At 45.7% G+C, this 15,790-nt stretch overlaps 1 protein-coding gene across 1 annotated transcript in view; it reads right to left on the bottom strand.

Annotated features, from left to right (window-relative positions):
• Positions 1–15,790, bottom strand: part of pex19 (peroxisomal biogenesis factor 19) — a 48,571-nt gene that overhangs the window by 13,637 nt on the left and 19,144 nt on the right. The window contains exons 4-5 of the mRNA XM_072253231.1: positions 3,023–3,108; positions 2,103–2,264 (exon numbers count right to left, since the gene is read on the bottom strand). Of these exons, the coding sequence (XP_072109332.1) occupies positions 2,103–2,264; positions 3,023–3,108 (248 nt within the window). The remainder of the gene's footprint in view (positions 1–2,102; positions 2,265–3,022; positions 3,109–15,790) is intronic.

The following is a 15,790-nucleotide window of genomic DNA, read 5'->3' as shown; positions in this document are numbered from 1 at the left end:
ATTGGTGAATACCGAAGAGAAGTATTCATTGAGGACCTCGCTCACTTCCACAGCCTCCAGGCACATCTTCCCACCTTTATCTCCAATCGGTCCTACCTTCACTCTATTTCTATGTTTCACTCCTGTCATCCTTTTTTTCTTCACATATTTGAAGAATGCCTTGGGGTTTTCCTTTACCCTACTCGCTAAGACCTTCTCATGCCCCTTTCTTGCTCTTCTCAGCCCCTTCTTAAGCTCCTTTCCTGCTTCCTATATTTCTCAATAGACCTATCTGATCCTTGCTTCCTAAACCTCATGTATGCTGCCTTCTTCCACCTGACTAGATTTTCCATCTCATTTGTCACCCATGGTTCCTTCACCCTACCATTCTTTATCTTCCTCACTGGGACAAATTTATCCCTAACACCCTGCAAGAGATCTCTAAACATCGACCACATGTCCATAGTACATTTCCCTGCAAAAACATCATCCCAATTCACACCCCGCAAGTTCTAGCCTTGTAGCCTCATAATTTGCCCTTCCCCAATTAAAAATTTTCCTGTCCTCTCTGATTCTATCCTATTCCATGATAATGCTGAAGGCCAGGGAGTGGTGGTCACTGTCCCCCAGATGCTCACCCACTGAGCGATCTGTGACCTGGCCGGTTCATTGCCTAATACTAGATCTAGTATGACATTCCCCCGGTCAGCCTGTCCATACTGTGACAGGAATCCGTCCTGGACACACTTAACAAACTCTGCCCCGTCTAAACCATTGGAGCTAATCAGGTGCCAATCAATATTAGGGAAGTTAAAGTCACCCATGATAACAACCCTGTTATTTTTGCACCTTTCCAAAATCTGCCTCCAATCTGCTCCTCGGTATCTCTGCTGCTACCAGCCTATAGAATAATTGCTCCCTTCCTGTTCCTGACTTCCACTCATACTGACTCAAAAGAGGATCCTGGTACATTACCCACCCTTTCTGTAGCTGTAATAGTATCCCTGACCAGTAATGCTACCCGTCCTCCCCTTTTCCGCCCTCTCATCCCTTTTAAAGCACTGAAATCCAGGAGTGTTGAGAATCCATTCCTGCCCTGGTGCCAGCAAACTTTCTAATCAGTTTATTGAGCCTGTTGATACCATTGCCCCAGCACACCAAAGCATAGAAGATAGTACTGGTGACATCAGACTGGTGGAATGCGAAGGTGAGGCCTGCACACTCCAAAGGACCTCAGTCCTCAGGAAGTAGAGGCGACTCTGGGCCTTCTTGTACACAGCCTCCGTGCTGGTGCTCCACTCAAGTCTGTCATCCAGGTACTTGTAGGTCCTCATCATCAATAGTAACAAGCAGCAATGCAGGTTTAGTCTTCATCATCATCTCCTTTGTCTTACTGATGTTGAGCTGCAGATGATTCAGCTTGCACCATTTGACACAGTCCTCCACCAGGGCCCTGTATTCATCCTCCTGTCCTCCCCTTTATACACCCAACTATTGCTGAGTCAGCACAGAATTTCTGCAGGTGACATGGCTCAGTGTTGAATCTGAAGTCTGAGGTATGCAGGGTAAACAGGAAGACAGCCAATACAGTCCCCTGTGAGGCCCCAGTGCTGCTTATACCCATGTCTGACACACAGCTCTGAAGCCGCTCAAACTGTGGTCAGCCAGTCCGGTTATCCATTATCCAGAATACAATATAAGTGCCAACCTGCATTGAATGAAGCTTTCCCCCAAACAATGAGGGCTGTATGGTATTGAAGGCACTAGAAACATCGAAAAACATGATCGGGAGCGTGAACAGGTGGAAAGTTGTCGAAGCTATTGAAGAATTGGTTTAAGCCATTCACTGCTGCATTCTGAGGCTCTACAGCGAGGCTGACTGAAGCCAGTGATGTTCTTCGTGCTTCTCCACACCTCCCAACTGCTTCTCTGCCTAAGCTTGTTCCCAGCTCTCTCCTGTATTTCCCTTTAGTCAGGGATCTGAATACAGGGGCAGTTCATTCAAAGCTCAGCTGGAATATAAAGGGTAACACCATCACCTTGCCACCCTGATTACCCGCTGGCAATAAGCCTGTGCCAGTGTGGCTCTCACGTTAAAGCCCAGCCCACCTCCTGTCACCCACCTTGTCAGCAATCTCCTTCACGGACGGGTAAAGCACCTCCTTGGACAACAAGCCCTGCACAATGCCCTGCATGATGGGGACCAGGCCAGCCTCCGAATCACCGTCGCCCAGCCCCAGGCCGTCCATGGCCTGAGACAGCTCCTCTTCTGACAGTTCTGAGCCCTGCAGCCAGGGGCAGACACAAACAGTCACTGCACATGGGCAGTGGGCAGGAAGTCTGAAATACAGCAGATATTTAGAGGGGCGCAAGACCGGGTGGCTGGTGGGGAAAGGGGAGCGTACCACACAGGGGCGTGCAACCAGAGACAGAGTCACAAACTGGGACTCGGTCAGGGAGTGAGAGCCACCGCGGGGGGGGGGGGGGGGGGAGTCAGGGAGTGAGAGATGTGGGGAGGGGGGGGTCAGGAAGTGAGGGCCAAGGGGAGGGGTCGGGAGTGAGAGCCGTGAGGGGGGGGGTCAGGGAGTGAGAGCCGGGGGGGGGAGGGGGGTCAGGGAGTGAGAGCCAAGGTGGGGGGGTGGTGAGGGAGTGAGAGCCGGGTGGGGGGGGGGTGAGGGAGTGAGAGCCGGGGGGGGGGGGGGTCAGGGAGTGAGAGCCGTGGGGGGGGGGGTGAGGGAGTGAGAGCCGGGGGGGGGGGGGGTCAGGGAGTGAGAGCCATGGGGGGGAGGGGGGAGGGGAGTGAGAGCCGGGGGGGGGGTGAGGGAGTGAGAGACGTGGGGGGGGTGAGGCAGTGAGAGCCATTGGGGGAGGGAGAATGTGTGGGAGAGGCTCAGAGAACCACAGTCACGGGGCGTCGTAGAGAGAGGGTCATGGGTGCACTGGGTCAGAGAGAGGGAGTCACAGGGGCCCTGGGATCTGAGGGGGAGACTGGCTGAGGTCAGAGAGATCATTGAGGAGTGAGGTCCATGTGAAGATACATTACCTGAAGGTCACTTGCATTCTTAGCCAATCCGCTGAGTGTTTGCTGTAAACAGGAAGTAAATTCTTGCTGCGAAGCCGGGTCAGTTCCTGCCATTTTAAGAAAGATCAGAAGTAGAGAACGCAAAAGCAGCAAGGCAGTCGTGGGCTGGGCGAGACGTGGGCTGGCCCTCCGCTCTGAGCAGTGTGACCTTCCAGCCCACCTGCCTGCCTAGGAGCCACAGACCAGCAGTTCAGGAGGCACCGTTTGGCCCCTCCAACCTGTCCAACTGCTTGGATGAGCCAGCTTGTCAATTGCTGCTGTAGGTGTTTCTAACTCACGTCAGCTGTGTGCCTGTTTGCTAGTACACTGTGCTTGGACAGAATAGATTTTAAATAGTGTCAATAGCTTGTGTTTGAGTTCAAATAGCAGAGAGTTTTGTCAGCTCTCGCTGGGGAGAAAGATGCTTTAAGCCTATTTCAAACTGTTTTGCTCTATGGTTTCAGGCATTGAGGACAGGAGAAACCAGAAAAGGGCCAGGAGTAAAAATGAAAAGATCACACTACTTTAACACATTAGGAACTACAAAGGATTTGAAGGCCTTTTTAACTATTTCCAAGAAACTCTCACTCATTGGGGCAGTCACTTAATTAGGCCAAAATGTACTGGTTAATGTGTCCCAATTAACCAGAGTCCACTGCACTCCAAGTGTGACCCAACAAAGTTTTGTCCAGCTGTAACAGGACTTCAAACACGAGGAAATCTGCAGACGCTAGAATTTCAAGCAATGCACATTAAAATTACTGGTGTACACAGCAGGCCAGGTAGCATCTATAGGAAGGGGTACAGTCGATGTTTCAGGCCGAGACCCTTCGTCCTGACGAAGAGGAGGAGGAGAAGATGGCGGCGCGACGCAGTGCGCATGGCCTCTCCGGTGATGATACCTGTTATCTCTCAAAGTAGGATGCCGTGCACAATTCTGATTTGATGGAGGCAGACGTGAAAGCATGGAGGAACATCTGGTGAAACTTCTGAAATGCCTGTTTCGCCGCCGCTGCTACTGTGTGATCTGAAATCTCCGGAGGGGAAGGCCCCGATCCTCGGCTTTGCTTGTTGCTTGGCGGTCGGGGTGGGGTCGAAGAGCTCGGCAGAGATGGTGCTCGGTGTCGGAGGGCTGGTCGGAGGCTCGAAGTTTCCGGATGGACTCAGAGTCAGACTATGGTCGGGTGCTTCCAGGATGCTACATCGGCAAGTTTGCGGCACTGGAAGCTCATGGCAGGGAGAGTTTCTCCCTTCTACCGTCTGCATGAGATGTTGGGGCTATCGGGACTTTGAGACTTTTTTTTTTACCGTGCCCATGGTGTGCTCTTATCCAATTACGGTATTGCTTTTTAATGTTGTAACTATATGTTATAACTATGTGGGTTTTTTTTATCAATTTTACTCTGGGTCTGTCTTGCGTTTCTGTGATATCATACTGGAGGAACATTGTATCTTTTTTAATGCATGCATTTCTAAATAAAAATAAACGAGGACTGAGTGTCCTCATAATCTAATCTAAAAAGTTTGTCACACATGATCTCACCTGCGTAAAACCATGCCAATCATCAGAAAGAAGTGTACACTTTATCATATGCAAGTAGAGTCTTCACCAATAATTCCCTACTATGATAGGAAGGTAACATTTCCCAGTGGTCAACCATTTTAATTCCAATTCCTTTTCTGCCATGATGAGGAGCAATATCTCTGGCCTCTTACCTCTCCTACCTACTGTTGTGTCCAAAGGAAGACACGGGAGTCAGGAATGCCGGTCTAACTTTGGGTTTGCTTTAAGCAAGGCATGAGGTAGTGGATGATGTACATAATTCATGTATTTGGACATATAACAAGAAAGAAGTATTTAAACAAAGAATGATTAATAAAGCAATATATACCAGATTAATAAAATATTAAATACACAACACTACTCCTTGTTTAGCTACAAACTCCAACTCCAGATACAAAGAACAACTATTATTTACAGACATCCACAGCATAGCAAATTTTAAGTTGTCCCATTCAGGCCTAAAGACTCAATGGCTGTGAAAGTTTTCTTACTCCTGTGGGATAACATCTTTCCCGAGAAGGAAGGTCAGTCTGCTTGGCAGGTGAGACTTGTCCATGGTGGATGTAGGAGTTGACTCTGAGACTGACAACTCTGGACACATTTCTTCTCCTTCCTTTGTTTTCTTCGAGTTTGTGCATCTTAACCTTGGGAAGGAGCATTTAGTTCACTGGAGTATTCTCTGATTAATTCATCTACTGCTCGCTCTACGAACTGATCTCTCCTCTTGATTTCTGCATCCACAACATCATCTGACGAATCCTCTGTGTTCGTATCTCCATTGATTCCTTTCTCTTTGGCCTTACATTCATCCAGCTGTGCTTTGATCTTTGCGTCTTGAAGTTCATGCGATAACCTTACTGCACACAGAGCAGATTCTGGTTCTTTATATTCACAAAACCCAAATAACTGCAGCTTTCCTGAAGCTCCTTGAATTCTCCCTGCTTAAAACCAAGCCACTGCTTGATTAACATATCAGAAGCTTTCTCAGATATGTTGCCTATGTAACCTGCCGTAGTCAGACACTTCTCTCATCATTATCACAGTTTCTCTGAGCAGCATGGTCCTTCCTTGGTCCAATATGCTTTCCAACCAGAGGCACAGATGCTGGCACCGACACCTGCTTGCCTTCTGTTGGGAACGGTTGATGGTTTACAGCATGGAGACAGTTGTGACATCATCCAGTATCTTTCTCAATTTGCTTTCAGTTAGCTTCATTGCAGGTATGTGGCATGCAACTGGTCGATGGATCTCCAATCAAGTTGTAGTTGTCTCAGCCAATCGCAGTCCCACAATGCTGCCCCACCTGTTTTTGCCACATGTTGATTATATTTCACTGTAACAAATACCATTCCTACAGGTAGAAACATAGAAACATAGAAAATAGGTGCAGGAGTAGGCCCTTCGGCCCTTCGAGCCTGCACCGCCATTCAGTATGATCATGGCTGATCATCCAACTCAGAACCCTGTACCAGCCTTCTCTCCATACCCCCTGATCCCCTTAGCCACAAGGGCCATATCTAACTCCCTCTTAAGTATAGCCAATGAACTGGCGTCAAATGTTTCCTGTGGTAGAGAATTCCACAGATTCACCACTCTCTGTGTGAAGAAGTTTTTCCTAATCTCGGTCCTAAAAGGCTTCCCCTTTATCCTCAAACTGTGACCCCTTGTTTTGGACTTCCCCAACATCAGGAACAATCTTCCTGCATCTAGCCTGTCCAATCCCTTCAGGATTTTATACGTTTCAATAAGATCCCCCCTCAATCTTCTAAATTCTAACAAATATAAGCCTAGTCGATCCACTCTTTCATCATATGAAAGTCCTGCCATCCCAGGAATCAATCTGGTGAACCTTCTTTGTACTCCCTCTATGGCAAAGATGTCTTTCCTCAGATTAGGGCACCAAAACAGCACACAATACTCCAGGTGTGGTCTCACCAAGGCCTTGTACAACTGCAGTAGTACCTCCCTGCTCCTGTACTCGAATCCTCTTGCTATGAATGCCAGCATACCATTCGCCTTTTTCATTGCCTGCTGTACCTGCTTGCCCACTTTCAATGACTGGTGTATAATGACACCCAGGTCTCGTTGCACCTCCTCTTTTCCTAATCGGCCACCATTCAGATCTGTTTTCTTGTTTTTGCCACCAAAGTGGATAACCTCACATTTATCCACATTAAATTGCATCCGCCATGAATTTGCCCACTCACCTAACCTATCCAAGTCACTCTGCATCCTCTTAGCATCCTCCTCACAGCTAACACTGCCGCCCAGCTTCGTGTCATCCGCAAACTTGGAGATGCTGCATTTAATTCCCTCATCTAAGTCATTAATATATATTGTAAACAACTGGGGTCCCAGCACTGAGCCTTGCGGTACCCCACTAGTCACTGCCTGCCATTCTGAAAAGGTCCCGTTTATTCCCACTCTTTGCTCCTGTCTGCCAACCAATTCTCTATCTACATCAATACCTTACCCCCAATACCGTGTGCTTTAAGTTTGCACACTAATCTCCTGTGTGGGACCTTGTCAAAAGCCCTTTGAAAATCCAAATATACCACAACCACTGGTTCTCCCCTATCCACTCTACTAGTTACATCCTCAAAAAATTCTATGAGATTCGTCAGACATGATTTTCCTTTCACAAATCCATGCTGACTTTGTCTGATCATTTCACCGCTTTCCAAATGTGCTGTTATCACATCTTTGATAACTGACTCTAGCAGTTTCCCCACCACCGATGTTAGGCTAACCGGTCTATAATTCCCTGGTTTCTCTCTCCCTCCTTTTTTAAAAAGCGGCATTACATTAGCCACCCTCCAATCCTCAGGAACTAGTCCAGAATCTAAAGAGTTTTGAAAAATTATCACTAATGCATCCACTATTTCTTGGGCTACCTCCTTAAGCACTCTGGGATGCAGACCATCTGGCCCTGGGGATTTATCTGCCTTTAATCCCTTCAATTTACCTAACACCACTTCCCTACTAACATATATTTCCCTCAGTTCCTCCATCTCACTGGACCCTCTGTCCCCTACTATTTCTGGAAGATTATTTATGTCCTCCTTAGTGAAGACAGAACCAAAGTAGTTATTCAGTTGGTCTGCCATGTCCTTGCTCCCCATAATCAATTCACCTGTTTCTGTCTGTAGGGGACCTACATTTGTCTTAACCAATCTTTTTCTTTTCACATATCTATAAAAGCTTTTACAGTCAGTTTTTATGTTCCCTGCCAGTTTTTTCTCATAATCTTTTTTCCCTTTCCTAACTAAGCCCTTTGTCCTCCTCTGTTGGGCTCTGAATTTCTCCCAGTCCTCAGGTGAGCCACTTTTTCTGGCTAATTTGTATGCTTCTTCTTTGGAATTAATACTATCCCTAATTTCCCTTGTCAGCCATGGGTGCACTACCTTCCCTGATTTATTCTTTTGCCAAACTGGGATGAACAATTGTTGTAGTTCATCCATGCGATCTTTAAATGCTTGCCATTGCATATCCACCGTCAACCCTTTAAGTGTCATTTACCAGTCTATCTTAGCTAATTCACATCTCATACCTTCAAAGTTACCCTTCTTTAAGTTCAGAACCTTTGTTTCTGAATTAACTATGTCACTCTCCATCTTAATGAAGAATTCCACCATATTATGGTCACTCTTACCCAAGGGGCATCTCACGACAAGATTGCTAATTAACCCTTCCTCATTGCTCAATACCCAGTCTAGAATAGCCTGCTCTCTAGTTGGTTCCTCGACATGTTGGTTGAAAAAACCATCACGCATACATTCCAAGAAATCCTCTTCCTCAGCACCCTTACCAATTTGGTTCACCCAATTTATATGTAGATTGAAGTCACCCATTATAACTGCTGTTCCTTTACTGCACGCATTTCTAATTTCCTGTTTGATACCATCCCCAACCTCACTACTACTGTTAGGTGGCCTGTACACAACTCCCACCAGCGTTTTCTGCCCCTTAGTGTTATGCAGCTCTACCCATATCGATTCCACATCCTCCCGGCTAATGTCCTTCCTTTCTATTGCGTGAATCTCCTCTCTAACCAGCAATGCTACCCCACCTCTTTTTCTTTCCTGTCTATCCGTCCTGAATATTGAATATCCCTGAATGTTGAGCTCTCATCCTTGGTCACCCTGGAGCCATGTCTCTGTGATCCCAACTATATCATATTCATTAATAACAATCTGCACTTTTAATTCATCCACCTTGTTACGAATGCTCCATGCATTGACACACAAAGCCTTCAGGCTCGCTTTTACAACACTCTTAGCCTTATACAATTATGTTGAAAAGTGGTCCTTTTTGATCTTTGCCCTGAATTTGCCAGCCTGCCACTTTTACTTTTCACCTTACTACTTTTTGCTTCTACCCTCATTTTACACTCCTCTGTCTCTCTGCACTGGTTCCCATCCCCCTGTTGTGAACTAACCTCCTCTCTCCTAGTCTCTTTAATTTTATTCCCTCCCCCCCAAGCATTCTAGTTTAAAGTCACCTCAGTAGCCCTCGCAAATCTCCCCGCCAGGATATTGGTCCCCCTAGGATTCAAGTGTAACCCGTCCTCTTCGTACAGGTCACATCTGCGCCAAAAGAGATCCCAATGATCCAGAAACTTGAATCCCTGCCCCCCGAGATTACTACCTTTGCGGTCCTTTTTCTCAACTCCCTATACTCTCCTTTCAGGACCTCTTCCCTTTTCCTACCTATGTCATTGGTACCTATATGTACCACGACCTCTGGCTCCTCACCCTCCCACTTCAGGATATCTTGGACACGATCAGAAATATCCCGGACCCTGGCACCAGGGAGGCAAACTACCATCCGGGTCTCCGGATTGCGTCCACAGGATCGCCTATCTGATCCCCTTACTATCCAGTCCCCTATTACAACTGCCCTCCTCTTCCTTTCCCTACCCTTCTGAGCTACAGGGCCCAACTCTGTGCCAGAGGCACGGCCACTGTCGCTTCCCCCAGGTAAGCTGTCCCCCCCAACAGTACTCAAACAGGAGTACCAATTGTCAAGGGGCATAGAGGTACGCTCTATTACCTGACTCTTCCCCATCCCCCTCCTAACCGTGACCCACTTGTCTGCCTCCCGTGGCCCTGGTGTGACCACCTGCCTGTAACTCCTCTCTATCAACTCCTCACTCTCCCTGACCAGACGAAGGTCATCGAGCTGCAGCTCGAGTTCCCTAACGCAGTCCCTTGGGAGCTGCATCTTGACGCACCTGGCACAGATGTGGATGTCCGGGAGGCTTGGAGACTCCAGGGCCTCCCACATCTGGCACCGAGAACAACAAACTGCCCTCACACTCATACTGCCCCTCTCCTCAAATAACAACAAAAAATGAATACCAAACCTTCCTCGCCTCACCCGTTTCTGCCTAAGCCCATTGAGCCGAAGCCTTTAAGCCTCCACTCTGCTCCTGGCTCACTCCGCTGTTATCTTTTCTCCAGTACAAGTTCCTAGTTGGATATTTGCAGGCTTCAGTAAGTGTCTTTGAAATGCTATTCAAACTCATTTTGCAGAATATAAGAAACAGCTGAGAGACTGTCCAATTCTATTTTAATTTGCCATTCACTTCTGGCGTAAGCCATTTTGCTTGTCTATTGCTAGTTTCACGTTGCAAATCTGTGTCACTCTCAACATTATCAGATTTTTCATCAACAGCATGCAGTTTAGTGCTCTTTTTGTAACTGCAACTTGACTTTTTACCTTTTCCTCTTCCCTGAGCAGTCCATTTATATTTGTTTGTCTGACATGCTGTTTGTACGTGTCCTATATAAGAAACATAGAAAACCCAAAGCACAATACAGGCCTTTCAGCCCACAATGCTGTGCCAAACATGTACATACTTTAAAAAATACCTAGGGTTACCCATAGCCCTCTATTTTTCTAAGCTCCATGTACCTATCCAGGAGTCTCTTAAAAGACTCTACCATATCTGCCTCCACCACCGTTGCCGGCAGCCTGTTCCACGCACTCACCACTCTCTGCATAAAAAAACTTACCCCTGACATCTTTTCTGTACATACTTCCAAACACCTTAAAACTGTGGCCTCTTGTGCTAGCCATTTCAGCCCTGGGTAAAAGCCTCTGTCTATCCACACGATCAATGCCTCTCTATCAGGTCATTTCTCATCCTCCGTCGCTCCAAGGAAAAAAGGCTGAGTTCACTCAACCTTTTCTCATAAGGTATAAGTGATCACTATCTCCAAAATGCTCTCCCACTGAGAGATCTGACACCTGACCAGGTTCATTTCCCAATACCAGATCAACTACAGCCTCTCCTCTTGTAGGCTTATCTACATATTGCGTCAAGAAACCTTCTTGAACCCAGCTAACAAACTCCACCCCATCTAAACCCCTTGTTCTAGGGATACGCTAATCGATATTTGGGAAATTAAAATCTCCCACGACAACCCTATAATTATTACATCTTTCCAGAATCTGTCTCCCTATCTGCTCCTCAATGTCCCTGTTACTATTGGGTGGTCTATGAAAAACACCCAGTAGAGTTATAGACCCATTCCTGTTCCTAACTTCCACCCATAGAGACTCCGGAAACAATCCTTCCATGTCTTCCTCCTTTTCTGCAGCCGTGACACTATCTCTGATCAACAGTGCTACACACTCACCTCTCTTGCCTCCCTCCCTATCCTTTCTGAAGCACCTGGCACTCTAAGTAACCATTCCTGTCCCTGAGTCATTCAAGTCTCTGTAATGGCCACAACATCATAGCTCCAAGTACTGATCCATGCTCTAAGTTCACCTGCTTTGTTCATAATACTCCTTGCATTGTTGCATTTTCTGAAAGCTTTGCTTTTAAATCTGCATTTGTTTGGTGTATATGAGCCCCCGAAACAACTGTAACACAATATGCACAACCCGGCAGATTTCTGTATAGGCACTGCAATTTTGTTCACACTCACTTCAGTCTTGACTGCAACTCAGTTGTGTCTGTCTGTGGTTTCCATTGAAACAGAGATTTCAACTGCTTTTTAAAATATATGTTAGGAGCTATTTTTGAATGTTTTCTTGTAAATTCCACAAACTACACAATCTCAGTGCATTAAGAGCCTTTCTGAGCTGACAATGCTCAGGCAGTCACTTCAGAATTCGCTCCACTTGCTTCAGGAACAGTTACTAACCCACAGGCTCTTGAACAAAACGGGATAACTACACTTATTCTACTTTGAGTTCCCACAACTGATGGTCTCACTTAAAGGACTTGTTATTTCATGCTTATTATTTATCTCGATTTACTTATATTCCTTTGCAGAGTTTGTTGTCCGTACATCCTGTTTACAGTTACTGTTCCAGAGATTAACTAGGTATGCCAGCAGGAAAAATATGTTTGTATGTGGTGACATGAATGGACTCTGATAATAAATTTCACTTCGAACTTTGGGCTTACATTAAGCAAGGTGTTGACATATCACATTGTGGCATGATGATATATTCTGCATGAAGGTCGGTCACCAGTGGAGTGCCTCAGGGATCTGTTTTGGGACCCTTACTTTTCATGATTTTTATAAATGACTTGGATGAGGAAATGAAGGGGTGGGTTAGTAAATATGCTGATGACACAAAGGTTGGAGGTGTTGTGGATAGTGTGGAGGGCTGTCAGAGGTTACAGCGGGATATTGATAGGATGCAAAACTGGGCTGAGAGGTGGCAGATAGAGTTCAACCCAGATAAGTGTGAAGTGGTTCATTTTGGTAGGTCAAATAAGATGGCAGAATATAGTATTAATGGTAAGACTCTTAGCAGTGTGGAGGATCAGAGGGATCTTGGGGTCTGAGTCCATAGGACACTCAAAGCTCTATGCAGGTTGACTCCGTGGTTAAGAAGGCATATGGTGCATTGGCCTTCATCAATTGTGGGATTGAGTTTAAGAGCCGAGAGATAATGTTGCAGCTTTATGGGACCCTGGTCAGACCTCACTTGGAGTACTGTGCTCAATTCTGATCACCTTACTAGAGGAAGGACGTGGAAACCATAGAAAGGGTGCAGAGAAGATTTACAAGGATGTTGCCTGGATTGGGGAGCATGCCTTATGAGAATAGGTTGAGTGAACTCGGCCTTTTCTCCTTGGAGCGACAGAGGATGAGAGGTGTACAAGATAATGAGAGGCATTGATTGTGTGGATAGTCAGAGGCTATTCCCTAGGGCTGAAATGACTAGCACAAGAGGGCACAGTTTTAAGCTGCTTGGAAGTAGGTACAGAGGAGATGTCAGGGTAAGATTTTTTACGCAGAGAGTGGTGAGTGTGTGGAGTGGGCTGCCGGAGGCGGAAGCGATAGGGTCTTTTAAGAGACTCCTGGAAGGCTACCTGGAGCTTAGAAAAATAGAGGGCTATGGGTAAAGCCTAGGTAGTTCTAAGGTAGGGACATGTTTGGCACAGCTTTGTGGGCCAAAGGGCCTGTATTATGTTGTAGGTTTTCTGTGCTTCTATATGTCTATATATACACACATATACAGTGCCTATAAAAAGTATTCACTCTCCTTTGGAAGTTTTCATGTTTTATTGTTTTACAAGATTTTCTATTTTCTATTTATGATTTATAATTTAAATTTTTATTATTTACTATCAATTTGTACTCCGGGAGCACGAAGCGCAGAATATCGCTGTGATGACTGTATGCTCTAGTATCAATTGTTTGGCAACAATAAAGTATAAAGATTGAACCACAGTCGATTTAATTTGGCTTTTTTGACACTGATCAACAAAAGTGGACTTTTCTGCGTCAAATTGAAAACAGATGTCCTCAAAGTGATCTAAAATAATTACAAATATAAAACACCTTAAGACACAGGAGCTGAATTAGGCCATTCAGCCATCGAGTCTGCTCCACCATTCCATCATGTCTGATACTGGATCCCACTCAACTCCACACATGCCTTCTCGCCATATCCTTTGATGCCCTTACTAATCAGGAAACTATCATCTTCCGCCTTAAATATACCCACGGACTTGGCCTCCACCACAGTCTGTGGCAGAGCATTCCACAGACTCACTACCCTCTGACTAAAAATATTCCTTCTCACCCCTGTTCTAAAAGGTCACCCCTCAATTTTGAGGCTGTACCCTCAAGTTCTGGATACCCCACCATAGTCTTCACATCCACCCTTTCTAGTCCTTTCAATATTCGGTAGGTTTCAATGAGATCCTCCCACATTCTTCTAAATTCCAGTGAGTACAGGCCCAAAGCAGCCAAATGCTCCTATGTTAACCCCTTATATTAACACAAAATAATTGATAGAATAAGTATTCACCCCCTTTCATATGACACACCAAGTCATCACTGGGGCAGCCAGTTGGTTTTAGATGCCACAAAATTAGTTAAATGAAGATCACTGGGCGGAGTCAAAGTGTTTCAAATGTTCATCGCAGAAATACACCTGTATCTGGAAGGTCCAGCTACTGGTGAGTCAGTATCCTGGCAAAAACTACACCATGAAGACAAAGAACACTCCAAGCAACTCTGAGAAAAGGTTATTGAGAAGTCAGGAGATGGATACAAGAAAATTTCCAGGTCACTGAGTATCCCTTGGAGTACAGTTAAGTCAACTATCAGGAAAAGGACAGAATATGACACAACTGTAAGTCCGCCTAGAGCAGGCCACCCAATGGCAACTCTGGAGGAGTTACAAGCTTCAGTGGCTGAGATGAGAGAGACTGCACATACAACAACTGTTGCCCAGGTGCTTCACCAGTCGCAGCTTTATGGGAGAATGGCAAAGAGAAAGCCACTCACATGAAAAGAACTCAGATGAAATCTTAGCTAGAGTTTGCCCGAAGGCCTGTGGAAATCAGCTGGAAGAAGGTTCTTTTTGCCCACTCTATGGTTATGTCACACATCATCAAAAGCACACCACACCTACCGTGAAGCATGATGGTGACTGCATCATGCTGTGGGGATGCTTTACTGCAGCAGGCCCAGGAAGGCTTGTGAAGGTAGAAGGTAAAATGAATGCAACAAAATACAGGGATATCATGGAGGAAAACCTGATGCAGTCTGCAAGGGAACAGCATCTTAGTAGATTTGTTTTCCAGCAAGACAATGACCCCAAGCATAAGCACAAAACTTCACAGGAATGGCTTAAAAACAAAGTTAATGTTCTGGAGTGGCCAAGTGAGAGTCTAGAATATGCCTTGGAGTACAATTGAGAATTTGTGGCTGGACTTGAAAAGGGCTGTTCACTCATGATCCCAATGAAATCTGTCAGAACTTGAGCAGGTTTGTAAAGAAGAATGGGGGAAAATTGGTGTCCAGATGTGCAAAGCTGATGGAGGCCAATCCCCACAGACTGAAGGCTGTAATTGCTGACAAAGGTGCATCTACTAAATATTGACTTGAAGGGTGTGAGTAATTATACAATCGTTTATTTTGTGTTTAATAACTGTAATAAATTTAGACCAATTTATAAAGATCTGTTTTCACTTTGACATGAAGGTCTTTTCTGTTGATGTGTCCAAAAAAAGCCAAATTTAATCCATTACCATAGATACTCCTGCCAAGTTGCTGCACCATTTTCCGTGTGTTGCACTGGAGTTCCAGCAACTGTAGAATCTCTTGTGGTTATATTCTCCTTTGTTTCTAATGCTTCTCTTAAGCAAAGGGAGAACACTGGATTTTCTTGAGTCCTCTGAGACATCACCTTTGGCTAAAGGCCCCAATAATCTCCTCTTTTGAAAACCTGGGATAGATCTCTTTACTTCAGCCCTCCTCGCCTCCCCACTACCAGTTTCACCTTTCACCTTATTGTTCTCCCCCCACCTTCTCACCCTGACTCCTCATCTTTTGTTTCCAGTCCTGCTGAAGGGTTTTGGCTCGAAACATTGACTATACTCTTTTCCATAGACGCTACCTGGCCTGCTGAGCTCCTCCAGCATTTTGTGTGCATTGCTTGGATTTCTGGCATCCGCAGATTTTCTCTTGTTTGTGGTAGATCCAATATACAAGTTTATAACTTACTCAATGGCAACTTTATTAGGTACACCTGCTCATTGTTTCAAATATTTGATCAGCCAATCATGTGGCAAGAACTCAATGCAAAAAAAACAGGCAGACATGGTCAAGAGGTTCACTTGTTGCTCAGACCAAACATCACATTGGGGGAAGAAATGTGATCTAAGTTACTGACTGTGGAATGTTTGTTGGTGGCAGATGGGA

Source organism: Mobula birostris, chromosome 3, assembly GCF_030028105.1.
Source record: "Mobula birostris isolate sMobBir1 chromosome 3, sMobBir1.hap1, whole genome shotgun sequence".
NCBI lineage: Eukaryota > Metazoa > Chordata > Chondrichthyes > Myliobatiformes > Myliobatidae > Mobula > Mobula birostris.
Note: the sequence above shows the minus strand (reverse complement) of the source record. Positions and strands in the feature narration are given on the sequence as shown.